At 54.2% G+C, this 19,726-nt stretch overlaps 6 protein-coding genes across 6 annotated transcripts; 4 read left to right on the forward strand and 2 right to left on the reverse strand.

Annotated features, from left to right (window-relative positions):
* Nucleotides 1–1,347: 1,347 nt before the first annotated feature.
* Nucleotides 1,348–1,704, forward strand: COCSUDRAFT_60454 (hypothetical protein; the record flags this gene model as incomplete). The annotated part of the gene is made up of 1 exon (XM_005642748.1): nucleotides 1,348–1,704. The coding sequence occupies one exon, from the start codon at nucleotides 1,348–1,350 to the stop codon at nucleotides 1,702–1,704; it is 357 nt and encodes a 118-aa protein (XP_005642805.1).
* A 22-nt stretch (nucleotides 1,705–1,726) lies between these two features.
* COCSUDRAFT_68359 (FAD dependent oxidoreductase) lies at nucleotides 1,727–4,811 on the forward strand (the record flags this gene model as incomplete). The annotated part of the gene is made up of 7 exons (XM_005642749.1): nucleotides 1,727–1,757; nucleotides 2,046–2,224; nucleotides 2,409–3,058; nucleotides 3,313–3,476; nucleotides 3,627–3,802; nucleotides 4,029–4,189; nucleotides 4,506–4,811. 7 exons carry the CDS (start codon nucleotides 1,727–1,729, stop codon nucleotides 4,735–4,737), a joined length of 1,593 nt encoding a protein of 530 aa, XP_005642806.1. The 3' UTR covers nucleotides 4,738–4,811.
* A 1,407-nt stretch (nucleotides 4,812–6,218) lies between these two features.
* On the reverse strand, nucleotides 6,219–8,716 carry COCSUDRAFT_20862 (Mnt1 protein; the record flags this gene model as incomplete). The annotated part of the gene is made up of 7 exons (XM_005642750.1): nucleotides 6,219–6,455; nucleotides 6,762–6,843; nucleotides 6,985–7,059; nucleotides 7,298–7,473; nucleotides 7,718–7,829; nucleotides 8,134–8,292; nucleotides 8,562–8,716. Coding segments are annotated over 7 exons (996 nt in total), but the record flags the coding sequence as incomplete, so codon positions are not given.
* A 1,810-nt stretch (nucleotides 8,717–10,526) lies between these two features.
* Nucleotides 10,527–11,000, forward strand: COCSUDRAFT_60457 (hypothetical protein; the record flags this gene model as incomplete). The annotated part of the gene is made up of 2 exons (XM_005642751.1): nucleotides 10,527–10,658; nucleotides 10,809–11,000. The coding sequence occupies 2 exons, from the start codon at nucleotides 10,527–10,529 to the stop codon at nucleotides 10,998–11,000; spliced, it is 324 nt and encodes a 107-aa protein (XP_005642808.1).
* Nucleotides 11,001–11,237: 237 nt separating this feature from the next.
* On the reverse strand, nucleotides 11,238–13,908 carry COCSUDRAFT_26407 (RmlC-like cupin). Its single transcript, XM_005642752.1, has 7 exons — nucleotides 13,657–13,908; nucleotides 13,434–13,520; nucleotides 13,211–13,298; nucleotides 12,981–13,103; nucleotides 12,530–12,759; nucleotides 12,023–12,224; nucleotides 11,238–11,733 (listed from the first exon to the last, which is right to left on the reverse strand). Exons 1-7 carry the CDS (start codon nucleotides 13,730–13,732, stop codon nucleotides 11,637–11,639), a joined length of 903 nt encoding a protein of 300 aa, XP_005642809.1. The 5' UTR covers nucleotides 13,733–13,908; the 3' UTR covers nucleotides 11,238–11,636.
* A 1,275-nt stretch (nucleotides 13,909–15,183) lies between these two features.
* Nucleotides 15,184–18,445, forward strand: COCSUDRAFT_20858 (glycoside hydrolase; the record flags this gene model as incomplete). The annotated part of the gene is made up of 7 exons (XM_005642753.1): nucleotides 15,184–15,261; nucleotides 15,599–15,757; nucleotides 16,123–16,396; nucleotides 16,677–16,854; nucleotides 17,152–17,431; nucleotides 17,694–17,886; nucleotides 18,186–18,445. The coding sequence occupies 7 exons, from the start codon at nucleotides 15,184–15,186 to the stop codon at nucleotides 18,443–18,445; spliced, it is 1,422 nt and encodes a 473-aa protein (XP_005642810.1).
* Nucleotides 18,446–19,726: the final 1,281 nt, after the last annotated feature.

Raw genomic sequence — 19,726 nt, forward strand, 5'->3', positions numbered from 1 at the left:
GAAGGGGCATCGGAAAGACATGCTATCGAGACCATAGGCTTCAGTACTGTTGCCAGGATTGGAGAGGCACGTTGGGTTCAAGGTAAGCCATTGGGGGTCAGACAGATGGGAAAATGGTCCATACCTTCACTCCTCCAGGGCTTGCTTCCCTACCCCCAGTCTGTCTTGAGCCAGGATGGATTCCAATCGGAGCACAGCAAGTGTACCGTGTTGAGCTACTCTGGGGTCAAGAAATTGGAAAGAAAGCTGTGGGCCAAGATCGATGTAACGTGAGATTGCTACATAACTTGCTTATTCTTGCAAGCATTGGATGCAGTACTGTTCTTTAAGCATGCACGCTAAGGGGACACGCCAGATGATGAGAAGAATAGCCTAAGTCACAGACAAGTCCGTAATATAGTGCCACCTTCAACCTCTCTCACCGTGACTGCCACACTACTCATCTCTTGCTTTTATCTTTATTGCACAAATTATCATCCTACTTTCCGATAATCCTAAAGCTGACAGCGTGCCTAGCATGTGGAGGGTTGCCCTTTTAGGGTTGACCCTTGTGATGTTGGACTTGCGCATGCATGACAACCTTTCCTGACAGATTACTTTGAGATCCAAGACATTGTGGACTTGGACAGGGCGATGCAAATTTCTCTTGGCTTCAGGTAGGTCCTGCTTGTCTTGAAGTATCCTGCTTGTTGTCCAGTGGTTATTGAATCCCCATGCCGGTTATCGTGATGGTTGGCATCCAGCTGATTCCTCTGCGCATCTACAATTCGCCTATTCTTCTTTTAAATTCGATCCAAGGGCATCTGTGAAGCGTCAATGCAGCGTATTTTCTGATTCTCATTGTTGTACTGCTGCCAGGTATCTGGCGATCCAGCGGTCCAAACAGGGCACCCTCGCACCACGCTGCCGTCTTTCACGTCTCTCGACATCGAAGGGCTTATCACTCGTACCTTTCCTTGCTAGCAACAGGAGACTCATCATAACAGAAGCATCGGGAGGCACTGACGAAGGTAGATCTCAAGTACTCACCCGACTTCTAGAGAGATAATCCATCCTCATCGGTATAAATCCTCTATACAGATCACCACTGGTCCCAAAATTCAGCTGAGTGGCCTGTGACCTTTGGGCTGGATCAAAGGTATAATTTGGCCCCATCAAGATGTGGTTTGCCTGCGGCTCCAGGCAAATTCCCAACCAGATAGGCACATGGAAGCGTATCAGTTCCCCTGTACTAACCAGCATCAGGCTGCAAATATTCCAAAGGGTAGAACAGATGCGAGCCCACTCTAGAACTCCCAACTGATGGGGCGGTGTCTGAAGAGGGCCCTGTCTGGTGTTCCAGGCGCAATGGCACCTGCGAAATCGACAGGCTACCCTCTCCGCTTTCCCAACCCTTTGCTGGCCGCCGCAATCGCCTTTGGCCTGGGGCAGCTGTGCATTTTGGCCCTCAACGACTCACTCTTACCATCTCCCCTGAGAGCTTTACTGTATGGCGTTGTCGGAGACAATGCCACTGCGCGCACCATAGCAGCAGTGGCAGCTGCTGTGCATGTGGGGGAGGCCAGCGTGGCGCTAGGAATATGTGTCAAGAGAGGCTACGCCGTGGGCGCATCAGTGTACTGGACTCTGCTGACGTTCATTTTTGGCTTCGCTGGCCTCCTGCTTCTGCGCGACCTGGAGAAGCCCAAATCAGCCACAGACTAGGGCGGACATGTGGTCAGAACTTATGGTATACAGGATTGTTGGAGCTCTTGTTGGTACAGGAAGATCAAGACACAGAGGCATATCAGTGGGGACCTCATTGTTGTGTTATGGTGAGCTTTATTGAAACACCAAGATAATGTTGCAGACTCCTACAGTATTGTCAACGCTGCTGAGCTGCCTCAGCCTGTATTCATACCTGTTTCCTGCTTGTAACAAAATCTTCTGAGGCTAATATGGTATATTTTCCCTGGTTTTTCTGTTGCACTGCCGGCTCCACACATGTGCGGCCAGCATGCGCGTATGCCCGAACAGCATAGGCGGTGATTGATGATGACTCACAGGGCGGCCGAGGTACGCCATAGTGGGCGGGGGCTTTGCTGGCGTGGCAGCTGCCTGGCACCTGCTCGCACTCACCAGCCCACGGCCTGTGGATGTGCACCTGTTCGACGGCGCTGGCCTGGCCGGCGGCGCCTCTGGTGCAGCTGCCGGCCTGCTGCACCCCTTCTCACCCAAGGGCAAGGTGCGCTATCTTTCCCACCACCAGTCCATCCATGATGTGCTCTGGAATTTGCAATGTTTAGAAAGGATTCTTTCCTTTAAGAGGCATGTAAGACCGACCAGTGCAGTTGGGAGTCATTGATGATGACTGCAGGCCAGGTTGGGATTGTGGGTAACTCGTGTTGAAGTGGCTTTCTTGTGCTCAGCTGCTGTGGCATGGGGAGGAGGCCATGGGAGCAGCGTTGGAGCTGCTGGCAGTGGCAAACGCACACCGAGAGCGCATGTTGCAGCAGCAGAGCAGCGAAATAAATCCCACAGAGTCCCGCCACCGCGCGCCAGACGCCCATAAAGATTACGCTGACTCCGAGCCACCCAGCACATCTCATACAGACAGCGGTTTGCCATCTGGAAGCAGTACATGTTTGGAGCAAGCCGAAGAGGGTGGATCGGGCCGGGAGACCGGGGTGGATTGCGGCGCAGGAAAAGGGCAGATCAGCTGGGCGCAGCCGTTCCTGCGGCCGGCGGCCGACGCGCGGCAGGCGGCAGCTTTTTTGCGGCTGCCGGCGCAAATCCGCGGCATTCCCTCTTCTTCTTTCGAGCGCACAAACACTCCAGAAGACGACAACAGCAGCAGCGGCAGGGGTGATGACGCACAGATTGACGTGGGGATGAGAGGGGCGGAAAGCGAGGTTGCGCAAGGGGCGTCGGTGCGAGCGGTAGGGGTGGATGCTGCGGCTGCTGCGCTGCCGGGGTTGCCTGAAGAAGCGCTGCGGGCGGCAGTGGGGCGAGACCTGGAAAGCAGCGCAGCGCTGTGGATCGAGGGCAGCCACGTGGTCCACCCAGAGCGTTACCTCAGGTAGATGTTTGCCCCAAATTTGTCATCACATCGCCTCCAGCATCCATCTATGCCATTTCCCTTGTCAGACACATCTTCGACACCTCTGATGCATTGGCAGCAAGTGTCTCCACCAGAGGACGCGATTTACAGAGGGTTTGCTATCTATGTCTCCATAGCACATTGTACTGGGACATTGTACTGGGACGATTGAATGACGACCAGCTGTTCAACAATTAGTAAAGTTGAACAATGGATCTTGTGCATTGTGTTAGGGCTTTGTGGGGGGCATGTGAGGAGACGGCCAGGAGCCGCGGGGGCCAGTGCAGGTTGGTCGGGGAGAAGGTGGCCTCCCTGCATGCCCTGGAAGAGGTGCATGGCCACTACACAGCAGTCATTGTCGCCGCCGGCGCAGCAGCCGGCACCCTTCCTGAGATCGGTGCGCCTGCAGCCTTATCTTATGTGCGCGGCTCTCCTTGAGCGGATGACCGCATTTAGCAAACATGGGCACACTACACTGCAGCAGCTTGTGGCACTCACAGCATGAATGTGAGCTGATTCCTGAAAGGGGAATGTTGGGGTTGGTCAGGGGACAAGCTTCCAATGGAGCTGTGTCAGGGCTACACGCTGGACCTGGCGCCACCACGCGCTGATACAGCGAGCGTCCCAGTGGAAGCTTCCACTCCAGGGGGCTCAGCAGCAGTGGATGGCTGCAGCACGTACGATGGTCCTAGCCTACTGGGCTCGACCTACCTTGCAGCACAGGTAAGGCAACAAAGGGAAACATTGTCTCCTGTATCCGAGTCAGAAATGTAAAAGAGAGAAACTGCCGCTTGATGTCATGCCAAGTGTCTTGCCGTCAAGAGACTAGACGGCGAAGAGTCTGCACGTTTGATAGGTCTCCCCACTTAGAGGTCAATTGGAGCGTGATGGTCCAGAGGAATACATGTGTACCGGGGTAACTCAGGATATTTGCTTTTGCTACACACAGTGGCGCTGTCATTTGGTGGTGGGAGCGACCAAGCGCTACGGGCTGAGCAGCCAGCAGGCTCTGGAGGAGTGCGGGCGAGCAGTCAGCGACCCCGATGAAGTCACGGCCGCTGCTGCCGAGCTCGTGCCGCGCGCAGCTGGGGCCTGGCCGCCAGCCGCTAGGTGTGCAATGCTGTTATCTTTGCGATTGAAAGATGCGACGATCACCTTGGGCTCGTGTCCATTATCTTTGGACCTGCGCAAATGAAAACAAATAGGACCTAGAAGAGGAGCATTCCTTTGAGCGCCTTGCGTGGCCATGATTTTGACGCAGCTGTCCGTATTTCGCTCTTACAAGGTCAACGCATGGAAATCAAATACTCCAGGCAGGAGCTGCACAAGCAGAGTGACTCTCATGGTCTTCCAGTGGATCCTCCTACAAGTGTGCTGGACACTGAAGGAGAAAAAAGGTTTCTCAGCATTGTGGTTATTTGCGTAGGTGGGAGATGGTTGGGGTGAGGTCTGGCGTGAGGGCGCTGCCCCCGCGGAGCGCGCAGGGGTCGCTTCCGCTGGCAGGGAAGCTAGAAGCCGGGCGGAAGTGGTGGGTGGTTGCCGGATTAGGCGCGCGAGGCCTTGTGTACCATGCATGGCTGGGCCGCCTCATTGCGCGCGCAGTGTTGGCGGACGATGAGTCAGAGTTGCCTGGGGAGCTGCGGAGATGGCAGCCTTGAATTTGCATACCTGGCAGACACTTGTGTTGTCACAGTTTCGTGGTTTCTAAGCTCCATTTAAAGCGTTTAGTACGATGGGAGGATGCAAGCGCAGCTGATGTGTTTCGGCACTCTTTCTAACCGTCAACACAAAATATATATAAACTGATTACCTGCAAGGAAAGGATGTGCCATTTTGTGCAATATCACCGCAGGTGGCACCGGTGGCACTGCCTTGGAATGTTGGGCTGTCTTTTGAAGACTGCCCCCAAGTGCCATGAAGTCAAAATATTGGCGAGACAATACAAGGCTCTCTTTGACACGTACATGTTTCATCATGCTGACACTTGGCTTCTTTTGAAGCTTGGGCCCAAGTGACCAAAAGAGGGCCATGGCAGCAAGTTGTGCAAGGATCAGCAAAGCATTTGTTAACTCAAAATGGCCACTCTGCACAATTGCCTAAGAATCCCTGGTTCTTGTGGAGTACACAGCAGGTCTTACAGCAGCAATATAAAGCCCCAATGACTCAATCTAGTGGAAAAGGTACGATGCGGCAGCAGCAGGTATTGTTCTGCATCATCACATGTCTACACACTCCAAGAGCCAACAGAGCATTAGAAGGCCCAATGCTTCCCAACAAATTCATGCCAGAAATGTCCACATGCACGGATAAAAAATCATGGAATTCAGCTGACATGCCTAAATGGGCAGAAGGCAAATGCCCAACAGATCACGGATAAGAATGCTGGAATCAGCAGCAACCTCATCATTGTGATTCAAAGCAGAAATATGGCTGCAGACGCCCTGCGTGTATGCCCCATGGCCTCTGGCTTTGGGCATGTAATAATAATAATAATAATATGCAGGGTACAACAGGAGCCAGGCCAGCAGATCACAATGCTAGCAGCGCTGATGTGCTGTTTAATTCCTTTGTCCTCCTTTGAGAATGTCACGCAGGGCTTCCTCAGATGGCCATATGCCCACATGAAATGCTTGCGTACTCGACTGCGCTCGACAGTATCAAAAAGACAGCAATTGCACACTGCAGACACCCCCAGGAACTTGTGGCACTTGTCAGGTTTGCCCCCGAACAGACATGAACAGTCTGGCCTGATCTCACGTGAACTGTCAAGTAATGATGCCTCAGAGGAATGTGGCATGCAAACAATCAGTGCGGGGTCAGATTGCCAGCATCTGGTATTGAACCTATTCCGCAACCAACCAGCCCAGAACCACCGTTTCACCCTTGCCAAGGCTTAGTCACCCTGACTGCCATACTGCGACCCATGCCTGGCTCTGCACCATGTCTGCGCATCTGCCGGTCAAGAGCATGCTCCCATCCGACTGATCCGAGTGCCACACTGCAATCCGCGGCTGGCTCTGCTCCAATCCTGCAATGCTGCCCGGTGAAGAGCATGCTCCAATCTGACTATCCTGATTGCCATACTGGCACTCGCGACTGGCTTTGCTTCAGGTCTGCACAAGAGCCTGCCCCAATCTGATTATCCCGATCGCCACACTGGAATTCGCGGCTGGCTCCGCTTCAGATCTGTGCTGTTGGGCGGTCGGGCGGCTGCCTCCTTGGCCAGGAAGTCCTCCCAGCGCCGGTGGCAGACTCCAAAGGAGGGGCTGTGGAATGCGACTGCCTCCACTGCATCGCATGCGCAGTTGTTGCGCCGCACGGCCGGGCAGTGCTTGTAGCTGTTGTGGCGGTACCCGATGTCCTGGAAAAAATGCACCTGCAGCAAGGCCAGAAATTTTTTATCAGGCAAAGATGTCTTTCTTAGGTCTCTGCAGTACACTGGCTGTAAGCCTGCAGCCAGTGCAGCAGAGCTACCATTGAGTGCATCATAGGGCGCCAAGCAGGAGCAGGTTGTCATTGGAATGCAGCTCATGCACCTACTTGTCTCTGGGGCGACGCACACTGTGAGCAGGCAATGCCAGACAGCCAGACAAGCGCTCAGGATCTCGAAAATGTTGGTATGAACAGGTTTTTGTGGAATCCACGAGGACACGGTGAATGATTATGTGTGACATAGGTGTACCTCTGTGCTGTTCAGGAACATGGCCGCCGCCAGGGAGTGCACTGGCGCATCCCCCCACCGCTCAAAGAAAAAGCCACCGGTCCTGCAATCCAGAAGGCAGAATTTAGGGACAAGCTATCAGCCTCCACTTTAGCTTGTGAACATACACCAATCGTCTAAAAGGATTGATGCTCTACTCTGAGCTTGATTAGAGAATTGTAGAGCCTTGAGCAGCAAGCTTCACCTGTCAAGGTAGTCAAAGTAGCTCATGTAGACCTTGGACCGGAAGAAATTCAGGTCTCCTAGCTCAAAATTGGACCTGCACGCATGCCAAGTTATCTGTATTCGCTCTTTGATTACATGCTCAACAACAAGGCCTGCTGGACACGATTAATACTTTTAGTAGTCCTGCTACAGAGTATTGCCGTGTCAAACTTTCGTTCAATGTAAGAATCAGGCTCACTACTGATCACTGGAAGCATTGGAATGGTCCTGGACTCAGGCGCTGGTGCCCTAGGATGCTGACAAGCAGAAAGAGAGTGCCAGTGGGTGCTCACCAGAAATGGCAAAGATTGTACTCGCCGTTTGGGGCACGCACAAAGTCTAGCAGGTTTGCGGCTGGAATTGAGCCGGGGTGCGCGTCGATGAAGGCCTGTGTTGTGGCCCAGAGGGAAGGAATTGTGGCAGCCAGCTCCTCTATTGTGATCACAAAGCCGTATTTGATGCTCTTTTCCTGGGCAAAGAACAGAAAAGAGAAGCTGAGTCTATTTGAGCCATTACGCATGCACTCCCTCCAAAGTTGTGTTAATTCTGGAAAAATTTTGAACTTTATATGGTATAAACTTCAGAATGCAAACTTAGGCACAGGTTTCTCCTTGCCCAGCCTGATAATCGAAAATCAGCGGCATGCGTGGCAGCATAAGTGTATGTAAGAATAACATGCCAGGAAAGTACGTTCTGGGTTCGCATGCGCTCACCTGCATGTAGAGGAAGGGGTCATAGTCCAGGTCGCAGTAGTAGTGCACATCCGGCTCCATGCGCCAGTAGAAATCAAACTCGCGCAGCAGCGGATGAAAATGAAAGAAGCCGCTGCGAGGCAGCACAGGCACTCCTTAGTAGACATGCTGTGGAGTTATAAAAGCTGGCCCCAAGTTAACTTGCATACGGTACTGGGACTGTACACCATCACAGTCAGCGCCATGCATGACATACAAACAGGGTGTCAGAAACATGGCCGCAAGACTTGAGCATCATGCCTGCAGTGCCTGAACTTGCAAACACATGTAGCACTTTATATTTAGAAGCCAGCGCTACGCATCTGCGGCACTTAAGCACTGACCCCAATGTTGACTGGTGACCAGCTCCAAGCTAGGCTTGCCTGTAGTATCGGCACATGTGGTGGTACGATTCCCTGTCCCCGTACAGGACCCCTCGCCGCCGCATCTCCCGCCGCGCCGCCGCAGCCGCCGCGGGGTCGACAAAGGCAGGGTAGCCCCAATGCGCTGGGGGGATTTCACCGTGCAGCGTTCGCGCCGCCGTGGCTGCCGATGTCCTAAGGTGTCCAGACATCTCCTTAAGCTACAAAGTGTCGCAGGACATCGATTGGCCCTTGCCATCTGGACCTCAATGCCCCTGCGGGCATGATAATCCCCCTGCTGTCGAGTTGTTCATGCAGTTTTTGCCAGAACCATGCTGGTAGAGGCATTCAGGAGTCTTCCGCTGCGGCCATGGGGAGCCCCTTGGATCTGTCAGTGTTCTGACCAAACAGCTCCTGGCAAACTATACCCAGCGCACGACAAGCAGACAGCGCAGCAGGCCCACCTGTTGATGAAGTCTGCGCCAAAGGGCTCGTTGTTGAGGAAGACATAGGGGTAGCCAAACTTGGCGTTGAAGCGGGCCTCCATGTGCGCCATGCTCCGCAGCACGCCATCGCAGTCGCTGTCTTGCGCTAATACCACAATCGCAGCGCGCGCTCTTTTGGGCCGCCCCAGCGCCGCTGCTGTATCGCTGCTGTAGATCGGCTGCCCATGTGCGTTGTGCGTGAAGCGCGCCCTGTAATGAAACACGAGCCTTCTTTGCGCATGCCTTCTGGGATCTTCTAAAGTGTGCGCTTGACAGAAGTACAACTGAGCGTGGGGCCTCTCTCTCAAATACAGTCAAGGGCCGCTCTGCGCAGCATTATTAACCACCTATTGGAGACGGTCTGCACACCATTATTTTCCGGGCGATGGCGACGGTATATTCAGGCGCGGGCAGCCATGGTCAAATCAACCTTGGACACTGCTGTCAATGAAGGCATAACTTGTCTAAACATGATTCATGATGACAGGGATAGAGGAGGCGCACAGGAAACGGTAGCCGGCACGGCGGCTGCCTTGGAAGTGGTGGCGGTGGTCAGCCCAGATCAGCGGCGAGGCAAACAGCAGCGCCAAAAGCAGCGTCGCCAAAAGGGGGCGCCAGACCCCCCGTCCGCGCTCAAACAAGCGCACCAGCCGCCTGAAGCAGATTTTAAGTCTGCGGAGAACGTGTGCTGCAAGGCCTTCACGCATGCTGCCAGCGCATCCTGCTGACATGCTTGCTGCATCCAGACTGTTGCTGCAGCTGGCAGCTGTGCTGGCATCTCTGCCTCTCATAGCTGCTTGCTGACTGCACAGGATCACAATCGATAGTGCCCCTCAACAGAGTCACAACTGTACTGAGAGTTCACTGCCATTCAGTTTACTGTAGTCACCTCGTCACACGGTGACAGAGTACCCAGAAACTGTCCGCAGCTGATCACTTATCGCGCACTCAGATCTAGATGCAAATGAATAGCTTGAAATGTTGTATCACAATGTACCCCGATGGATGCCCTGCATGCAAGCAATTCTTAGTGAATCTCCATTTTCTCATCCAAGACGAGAGGAGTCCGCTCCTCAATCGAGGACATATCCTAATGCTTCACAAAAGTAGATCGAAATCTAGTTATTCTATAAAAGTGCTCATTGGGAATGCAGGAAGGACAAAAACCTACCTACTGGGTCAGCGCCATCTTGTCAGCAACAGGTGAGGAGGCAGCTGCAAACAGCGATCAAAAGAATTCATCTAGCTCCAAGGTCCTCTTGTTTGCTCACAAATATCATTCCGATCCTATACGAGCGAGATATAAGGGCAGCAGTTCCTACAGGCACCCAACGAGCCAGAGATGTCATTCTACAGTAGCAAAGCGCTGCAGCTGATGGATGTATCAAATTGAATGCCCGGATCCAGCTGTACAAGGAGAAGTACGTCAGAAATCTGCACAATAGATCTTGTACACAAGTACTTTAAATGCGCAGTCCTTTGACAAATCCAAGGAAGCGTGCGTTTCTGCATGGCTTCACGCCTCGTCATTACCGTACATCCCGTAGACTCGCGCATGGCTCAATGGAAATCCGTAATCTGATTGGGAACTGCTGGCCCACTGTTGCTCCTGTCCATTCTTCATTCCATTATCCACATAACTACTTTATTTGCAGCCCAACAGGAAGCGTCGTGGTTAGCATCGGGTGTGGTATAGTCAGCACAGCAGTTCATTAACTTTAAAGTCAGGAGTGCCAAGATGAAAGCAGTTTCTTCTGCTGAAACGCGTAATCTGTAGCTGAATCAAGCTGATAGCACATCCCTAGTCTGTAAGTAGTTTGTCTAGATTGTGAAGAGGCAGGGCAACCATTAATACAAGGCATCAGACTGCAGACAGATCAACTCCAACAGATCGTCAGACAGGAGGCAGGCATCCCAGGAAAGTCACGCAACATCACCCACGAGATGTTGCAAGTGAGGAGGCTGTTGCCATCAGTGCTTGCAAGGATAGAGAGCTCGCTCACTGCCAGCACAGCGCACCCATGGGAGACAGTTCTGACACGCGCGAAGATCACTGTTCCAGTCATCAATAACCAGGTGCGCAAGCTGGCAATCTGCTGGTTGTACCCCATCAGCCCTGCATCTGCTGGGTGGCACGGATCCTTTGCATTTAATGCATCTGGCCAGCTGTTCTAAAAGGAGACAACGCCTTCAGACGAAGGAGGCCAATATGGATTGATTTGACAGGTTGACAAGGCCATGAAGACCCTGTCAAGGAAGCTGATAGCGGGCAACATGCTAAAGGAGTGGAAGAAGCGGGCTCACTTTGTGCGGCCGGCCGAGCAGAGGGTATTAGATCAAAAGGAGACAGACAAGCGGCTGTCCAAGAAGCGCTTTAAGGCCCAGATGAATGCCATCATGGCCCGCCGAGCACAGTAGGACCCTCCTCTTTCTTTTTTGCATCATGTGCTTCCTGACAGGTCCAACTGCATTCTGTGAAGCAGCAGCAATCACTCTGAAGGACAGGAAGCTTTCGATGCACATCATCTTGAGAAACGCTATTTTTGTTTGCAGGGGCTACTGAAGCAAGTGGAAGTTCTGATTGCTAGCAAGACATCATGATCGAGATGTTCCAAAAGTGGTGCTTCAGTGGATTTCTGTGGACCGGGACTGTGTCGAGCAATTGAGCTTAAAGGACGCAATGTTCAGCAGTTGCAGTGGTTACAAGAGCAACTGGCCGAAAGCAACACACTCAGAGGCTCCTAATTAGCAGCAAACATCACTCAAAGGACAAACAAACTTTAAAGACATAAGAGCAACTCGCAAATCGGACTGATATAGAACCGCATAGTGGTACAAGTATTGACTGACAGTGCTCTCAAAGGCTGTTCACGAGTGTGCATGGCGTGTGGGTTTCCGCACATCAATTCTTTGTAGTACAAGTGTCTCAGACCATGTGAAATTCTGGGCAGTTGCCTCCTATCAAGATGCTGCTCATGCCACTAAATATTCAGAATCATCAACTGGACCTGTTGCGGGGTCTCAACAGAGATAAGAATGCATCTCTCCCTCTTATCAGAGTCCTGGGTCCACAGTGGTGTCCTTGTACAGGATGTACCTGCTGGGCTGTGTACCCAGAGCTGCATACCATTGCACCACATATGGCGCCATCCTGCACCCACAACTTTGATTCAGACACTGCACAGAAACATGCAGAAACTGCATTGCAGACGCCAGAGCACTAGATCACTCCTCATGGGCGACGCGCAATGTGCTTCACAGCTAGACAACTTCACTCAGGAGCAACTCCTCACAAAACCAACCTGACGATGACTCCTTACGCCAGAGCCGTGTGAGCACCACAGAGACACACTTCACAGCAGTCATTGGCGTGTGCTGAAATCAGCAGGAGCAACTTGTGAGGTCAGCAACAATTGAGGTCAGCGTCAAAGAAGGCGCACCAGATGGCATCGCCAGACTGGACGGGGTACCACTCATCAGCCAGCCGGTAGATACCCTGCCCGGCCGCCAGCAGGAGGCCATGCTGGTTGTAGTGCACCTCCTTCACATTTAAGTACTCCCCCGGGGCAAAGTCCATCACGTGCACATTAAAATCATAGTCCCCCGTCTGCGGCAGCAGCTTCCGCAGCAGGAACACCTCTCCTACAGTGCACATAGTCTGGGCATCAGCCGAGATGCAAACAAAGACTTGCCAAGAGGTATTCAAAATAGCTATTGATCTTCACTCATGCAAGGCAGCATCTGGAGTGAGCTGACATGCAGCCAAATTTGTGATTTCGGCGGTGTTGCATGAGCACAGCTCGTGAACAAGAGAGCCCTTCATCGCCCTGCCATGCTCACATCCCTCACGCCACCCCAGTGGAACTTGCTCGTGTCACTAACACCACCGAGCAGATTCTTCATGCATCAACGTGTGTACTTTCACCAGGGTATGAGTGGAAGCCAACCTGCACAGGGCAGGATTGGCTGCGACTGGGTGGATCCCCTCTGGAAGGCGGCCTTCCGGCCAGGCAGCGCATAACGCCGCTCAAACACCAGCAGGCCGGCGCCGTGCACAGAGGAGATTCTGTGCGGGGTGTCTGCAGGGAAGTATGCGTAATCGTCCGCATGCAGCTCGTCTCCGGATTTTGCGCTGCCCACCGCCACGTCCACCAACCCATCCAAAACAAAGATGAACCTGCATGATTGCTGGGAGCGCTCAGCCAAATACGCGTCAATTGCACCTTTTTCAGATGTGATTGATGTGAGCATAGTGGTCTTCCAGTTGTGGAAATGCCTCCTTACAATGCTGCCTAAGAGATGGAATACTGGACATGCCCAGATGCAAAGTGTACAGCTCAGATGCAGCGTGTTAAGCTGCCCAGTGTGACCCTCGGGTACAGAAAGCCGGTGCGCCACCTCTCAATGCCCTTTGGCGGGGCGCCTGCACTCCCCTCAGGCGCCAGCTTTGCAAGGAACATCACAAAGTTGGCCCCCGTGGCCGCCGTGGGTGAGATGAGGTGCGCTGTGGTGGCATTCACCCTGCACACAACATCCCAGAATTGAATGGCCCAGGATTGATGTGATGATCTTGCCAATTGCCTTCACTTAGGAATGAACGACAGGAGTACTGGAGCACCGCCTCTCACCAGCCAGGTTGTCCCGCCCACACTCGGCTCTCAGGCGTGATCAGGGCGTGGTCCCTCCTGTACGTGCTGCGGGTGAAGCCTGGCAGGTCTGTGCATTGCCAGACACAACTGTAATTCCCCCTCCAAGCTCTCAGGTAACCAGTACGGAGGGAGTCCCATGGCAAGGGGCAGGAGTGAATTCGCTTGAAAGTCTGTGCATTTTATAATCGATGGGAAGCCGTACCAGAGAACAGGATATTTTGATCGCGGGTGTCGCTCAGGATTGGCGAATAGTCCCACGAGAAATTTTCTAGGGCTTGGGAGCTGACACCTGCGCATCACCGTGCTTCGTGTTCGGTAATTGAGAGAGTAAAGTGTTCTTGTCTTTTTCAAAAACACCAAAAACCAAAAGAGCCCCCTTCACGCATAATCCTGGGAAAGCAGTTCGACACATGTCGTCAGATCACCTCCAGCCAGTAGAAGGAAGGAAGTGAACAAACATGCCACCTTCAAGATCGCTGCATCAAATCCATAATCAATCATCTGTATCACCCAGATCCTGGATACGATGGTCGAATTTAATTTTGACAATCGGGCTCTGTACTATCAAACGTGATATACTTCGGCAGCCCACAAAATCATGTCTTCCCACGGCATATGCACGGCGTGTGTCTTCACAAATACACACTATATTCACGATCAGCGACCTGGCTTGAGTTGAATGTGCATCGAAAGAAATTTGCAAGGCAGAATGGGCGCATGCGGTGCCGGGTACACGTGGAGCGATTACGAAAAGTGCGATGCCTAGTCAGATCAGAGGGTGCGAGATTAACAGGGCTGCGAGCTCGCCCACTCAGAAGGAATCTCGCCGGAGGCCAGCAAGCCGCGAGCTTGTGTGTCAGCTTGATACGTTGCCACCATGGCCGCCTGTCTGGTGCCGTGCGTTGGGCACCTGCAGCGAGATAACGTGCAATGTTGCACGAGCAGAGCAGCTGAGCCTGGGCTGCGCCCAGGATTTGTGGCCCGGCCTGGGCTCACATGCCTGAGGTCCTGCTGGGATGGCTGCTTCCTGACGGAGGAGCAGGCCGGAATCAGGGCGGGGAGCGCGAAGTTTGCAGGCCCAAGTGGCAGGGTGAGTTAATCTCCCTCACAGGGGGCCTTTGCTGGGGCTGGTGCCCTGCCTGGTGCAGGGTCAAGGACCCACAAAAGTTCAAAGAGGATGTTCCTGTTGATGGGCTGCTTGCTGCCGCTGTGGGAGCCCGCATGGCTTCCTCAGGTGACCTCGCACTTTTCAGTGGGAGGTAGCCAGGTCACGATTTGGTAGATGGCCCGCGCGCGGAAGCTGGGCCTTGCCCCAGTGAGGCGTTGCAACGTGTTGACTCGGTCTGCGAGGTTTTAGAGAGCCCTGAGAGTGCGCTATGCGCCGAATGCCCCCAGTGACTCGGGATGCCGACGTGTTGCAGGGCGGATACCGCGCTTGGTCAGAGGGGAGGAGGAGCCGAGGGAGCTTGCCGAGGGCACATGCACAGATGGAAACGGTGTCTTCGAGGCAGCTGGGCGATTTGCAGGCCCCCGAAGTCAGCCTGGCGCACAGGTGGCCCAGGGACTTTCGGTCGGAGTACTCCTCTGACTTTGAGAAAGACGACGCAGAACTGCAAACGTGCGCCCCTCCTGCATCTTAATCACCCATGTGATGTGCGAACTTTGCTTGCGGCGGTTTCCGGCGTCTGACCAGCATATTCTCACCCGCCTTATATCCTCGGCTCCCAGCGCTTGTGCACATAATGCCCACTTGATGGTGGTGCCCTGTGCATAAACTCATGCTGCTCGTTTAAATAAATTTTATTTTAGACATCAATTATTATGATCTTGGCATCTGTGATCTCCATCCTGAGACTGCACTTGTTTTGTGCAGGCTTCTGGACAGTTTCAGCTCAGTAGATATTCCAGCGGAGAGGGAGCAGCAGCAGACCAGCGCGCCGGAGCCAGATCCCATGCCATCGACCAGCCTTCCTGTCTATGTGATGCTGCCGTTGGACACCATCTGGCTGCTGGAGAGGGATGGGAAGTCGGTGCGCACCATCACAACTAAACAAATTTTGATGGCAGCGCTGCGCTGCACCTAGATGCATGTCTGTTGAGAACCCCCTTTCTGCATTTATTTCAGCTCATTGTGACAGTCGTCAGCACACATTCTGTATGAAGTCTTGACCGGCTTGATATCAGAGTGTCACCTTGCACAGCCCACATCTGAAGGCTGCTATTGGCGACTCATCACAATACTAGGATGATCATTCTTGACCCTGGTCTTCAGATGTGGGGTGCGCACAAAGTTGGAGTGGTGAGCTGCAGATGGTGTATGTGGCTATTTGACCAGATTGGTAAAGTTCACTGTTGTGGTGCGAGCAGATCCCGGTGATCAAGCGGGAGAAGGCGCTAGAGGTTGGGCTGCAGACACTGCGGCAGGCGGGTGTAGAGGGGGTCATGGTGGATGTCTGGTGGGGCATTGTGGAGAACGCAGGCCCCGGCAAATATGACTTCTCTGCATACAAGCGTCTGTTCCACAAGGTATGCTCCGCAAGTATCAGATCACATGCCACTGGATGGCATGCATCCTGCCTTACATGCCTTTTGTCATACTCTCAGTCTCCCGATGCATGTCATGTGACTTACCATCTTTGGTACTGTGACACACTCATGCACATTCTCTCTTGTTTTGTAAATATGGGCTCTAGCTCCTGAGAGAACATTCATGCTTAAAGCAGTCCTGGGATCTGCCGATGGTCTGGATTATAACAAGGACCAAATTGGAGTGCGCTTAGCAAAGATCTCTTCTTGTGTCATCAGGTGGTGGAGAGCACTTGATGGTGGTCTCTCATTGCTCTGTCAGGTGGTGGAGTGCACTTAACCGTGGTCTCTTTTTATTCCTTCAGGTGGCGGAGAGCGGGCTGAAGGTGCAGGCGGTGATGTCATTCCACGCGGCAGGGGGGAACGTGGGGGACACCTGCAAGATCTCGCTGCCTAAATGGGTGCAGGCAGTGGGCGCAGAGAATCCGGACATTTACTACACGGACCGCTCTGGCACGCGCAACCGCGAGTGCCTCAGTCTCGGCTGCGACAGCGAGCCCCTGTTCCACGGCCGCACCCCCGTGGAGCTCTACAAGGGCTTCATCGAGGCCTTTGCGGACAACTTTGACTACCTTTTTGGTGCGCTGCCCACCCTCCCAATGTAACAGGTCCTGTCCAACTGTTAATCCCTGAAAGTTAGTCCAAATTGACTGCTATGGACATGCTGCATACGATTGTGTTGTGCTGTCACATGTGCAGCACAGTCTGTCCAGCTATCCAATGCCAGCTGTTTTCACCCCGCCTGGTGGACTCCTCAGAATGAATACCGCAACCTTCCATAGCACGAATACTGCCAGTGGGGACATGATACATCCGTTTCTTGCATGTATGTGTCGTTAAAATATGGCGCTGCTTGCAGGGGATGTCATCACGGAGATCACAGTGGGATTGGGGCCGGCGGGGGAGCTGAGGTATCCGTCATACCCGGAGGGCGACGGCCGCTGGCGCTTCCCGGGCGTCGGAGAGTTCCAGTGCTTTGACCGCTACATGATGGCCTCCCTGCGCCGCGCAGCCGAGGCCGTAGGCCACCCCGAGTGGTGCGCCCCTTTTCTGAAGCAGCGCACATGTCTGCTCTCCTCCTGGTGCTGCAGTTGTTAATCCCTGTCAGGTGGTCCCCCATCTGTCAGCTGCCTTGGGTGCTTCATTCTCAGCAAATGTGCTCCTGAATTTGACATTTTCTAAGTGCTGTCTCCCTGCGGAGACAGCACTTGGACTGTCCACATTAGCAGCGGTGTTACAATGGAGGAAACACCAAAAGTGAAGGACTGAAGAAATGGATAGAGCAGGGGTCTCTTGCAGTGTTGTTGACCCTTCCTATGTGTGTCTGTGCGCAGGGGCTACGACGGCCCGCACGACTGCGGCAACTACAACAGTGCGGCGTGGGAGACGGGCTTCTTTGTGAGCCAGGGCGGCAGCTGGGACACGGAGTATGGCCACTTCTTCCTGGGCTGGTACTCCTCGCTGTTGCTGCAGCATGCCGACCGTGTGCTCAAGGCCGCCGCCGCCTCCCTCAACAAGCGCGGCCGGCCCCGCAAAGCGCGCGCCGCCCGCGAGCACACCGACGGCCACGTCGTCTACGAATTCGACGCCGCCTGTCATCTGGGTGTCAAGCTGGTGTGTGACCAAATCTCCCCGTACCAGCGCACTTGGCTCTCAGGCTTTTGTGAATGCCAGCACCTCGGCTTTTGAGCAGAGGCCGCTTGCTGGTTTCCCAAAATCACGAGATGCACCCACTGGGACTCATGGCTTGCAGCGTCACAGGGAGGAGCACACGAGCCATCTGGTTGTATCCAACTTTCAAGAGCAGGGCCTTAGTAGTCGATGTTGAGCACAGTGAGAGGGTGTCAAGTCACCGATGGAAGATTGGCATCCACAGGCCGGCGTGCACTGGTGGTTCAAGTCGCGCGCGCATGCCGCGGAGCTGACAGCAGGGTACTACAACACGCGCGAGCGCGACGGCTACGCAGAACTGATGGCCATGCTGCGGCGCAACAATGCGCGGCTGTCCTTCACCTGCGTGGAAATGCGCGACTGCGAGCACCCACCAGAGGGCCGCTGCTCCCCGCAGGGTGAGCCATCCTTCCTTGTCACGCCCTCACTACGAAGTGTTGGTAGTATAGCATCTTGCCTTTGCTGCGCCAGAGCTCAAAAGATGTCAGGTATAGACTAGGTGCATGGGGAGATGTCGGTAGATCTTGAAAGAGGAGGTCTTCTCGGTGTGTCATTGAATTGGGGTACGGGCTTCAGGGCTGCAGAAACAGATACTGTTAAGCTTTCAAAAGATGTCTGCATGCTGTTCTTTCTCTGCTGTGCATGCATTCTCACTGAAGTTCAGAAGTGCTGACAATTGCTGCTGCTGCGCGCGCAGGGCTGCTGCAGCAGGTGATCGAGGCGGCCGCAGCGGCGGGCGTGCCCCTGAGCGGCGAGAACGCGCTGCAGCGCTACGACCACTACGCGTTCGACCGCATCGCAGAGAGCGCCTTTGGCCTGAACGCGCGCGCCGGCCGCCTGGAGCAGCTCACCTTCCTGCGCATGGGCGACCTCATGTTTGACAACTGGGACGCCTTCTCCAGCTTCCTCCACCGCCTGCGCTCGCCCCCCTCCACCCCCAACTGGACCGGTTACTAAGTGACCCACATGGCCGGCAACACCCCTGGAGACCCGGCCCGCCGCTCCTGCAGGCCCCCCGGTTAGTACACGAGCCGGCGGGAACAACCCTGTAGATCTGGCGCAGAGCCAGTGAAGGTCATGCAGCGGCCGAAGCAGCAGATGAGGCTGGGCGGGGGCGGTGAGCGGGGACTCACACAACGCAATGGATGAGACACAATTGACAGCGGCAGCAACAAAACGTTGGACACATATGGCAGCAGGCGCGCCTGCTCGCTGCCAGCGCAACGTTGAGCTCAGCTGCTGGGGTCGGGCCGCAGCCCAGGGCAGTTCCAATACATAGGCTAAAGGATGCGAGCTCGCGCCCCCATCGGTGCCAAAGGCCCCTTCTTGAGTTGTACCGAATGCAGGCTGCGCGGCAGCCCCCGCTGCTGCCAGTCCCGTGCCTCGGGCCGCCATGCCCCGCCGCAATTTGGCGGGGCCGGCCGAGGTTTTTGAGCACCACAGACATATCTTATTTGCAGGTTCCAGCACATGCATCGCGCAGCGCTGGGCTGTTCTGTTTCGCCGCTGTATACTTCCTATCTTCCGCTCACATGAGGCGTGCTGGAGGAGAAATATGCTAGTAGCCAATAGTACAGCTCCTTGTGCGCGCGCAAGCTGAATCACTCTTCATCTGCTGTAACGTCTGGCACTGATGCAGAGCAAGGTGAAGAGGGGACTTTGCCGAGGAAGAGCATCACTTTTTGGTTCCAAGGAGAAGAAAGGAACTTTGCGAGTTGGGAGTGAGCTCCTTGACTCGCAATGGACACGCGTGGCAGTGGCAGAAATGTTGAGAGCTCAGGCGGGGCGTAAGATGAATTGGTACACACCTGCCCCTTCGGCAATATTGACAACGGCGCTTTGCGCTCGTTGGTTCATCGGGTCGAAACTCGCAGCACGGCATCACCCATAGTGTGTGGATGTATCCATGTGCAGAACAGCAGCCATTGTGCCTGAGTGTGCTGCACTGGGGATGCACACCTTTTGGCTGCGCTCAAGCAAAAGTCAAAGTGCTTCCCTTGTGCATGCTCGATGAGGCAAAGACACCCGGTGTGCAGTTGTGGCTTCTGCGGGGGGCGCAGATTTGCTGTCTGTGCAAGGCCCTGGGGGGACAAGCTTGTCCCCCCAGGGCCAAGCTCGCATTGGGAGGTGTTGTTTAGATGTACATGCATGATGGACTCCCTTTGTGGGTTGACGTTGTATTCAGCTGGCTTCCATCGAGGATGCTTGTCTGCACAAGTGCTGTTGGGATTGGACCCG

Source organism: Coccomyxa subellipsoidea (assembly GCF_000258705.1).
Source record: "Coccomyxa subellipsoidea C-169, whole genome shotgun sequence".
NCBI classification, from domain to species: domain Eukaryota; kingdom Viridiplantae; phylum Chlorophyta; class Trebouxiophyceae; family Coccomyxaceae; genus Coccomyxa; species Coccomyxa subellipsoidea.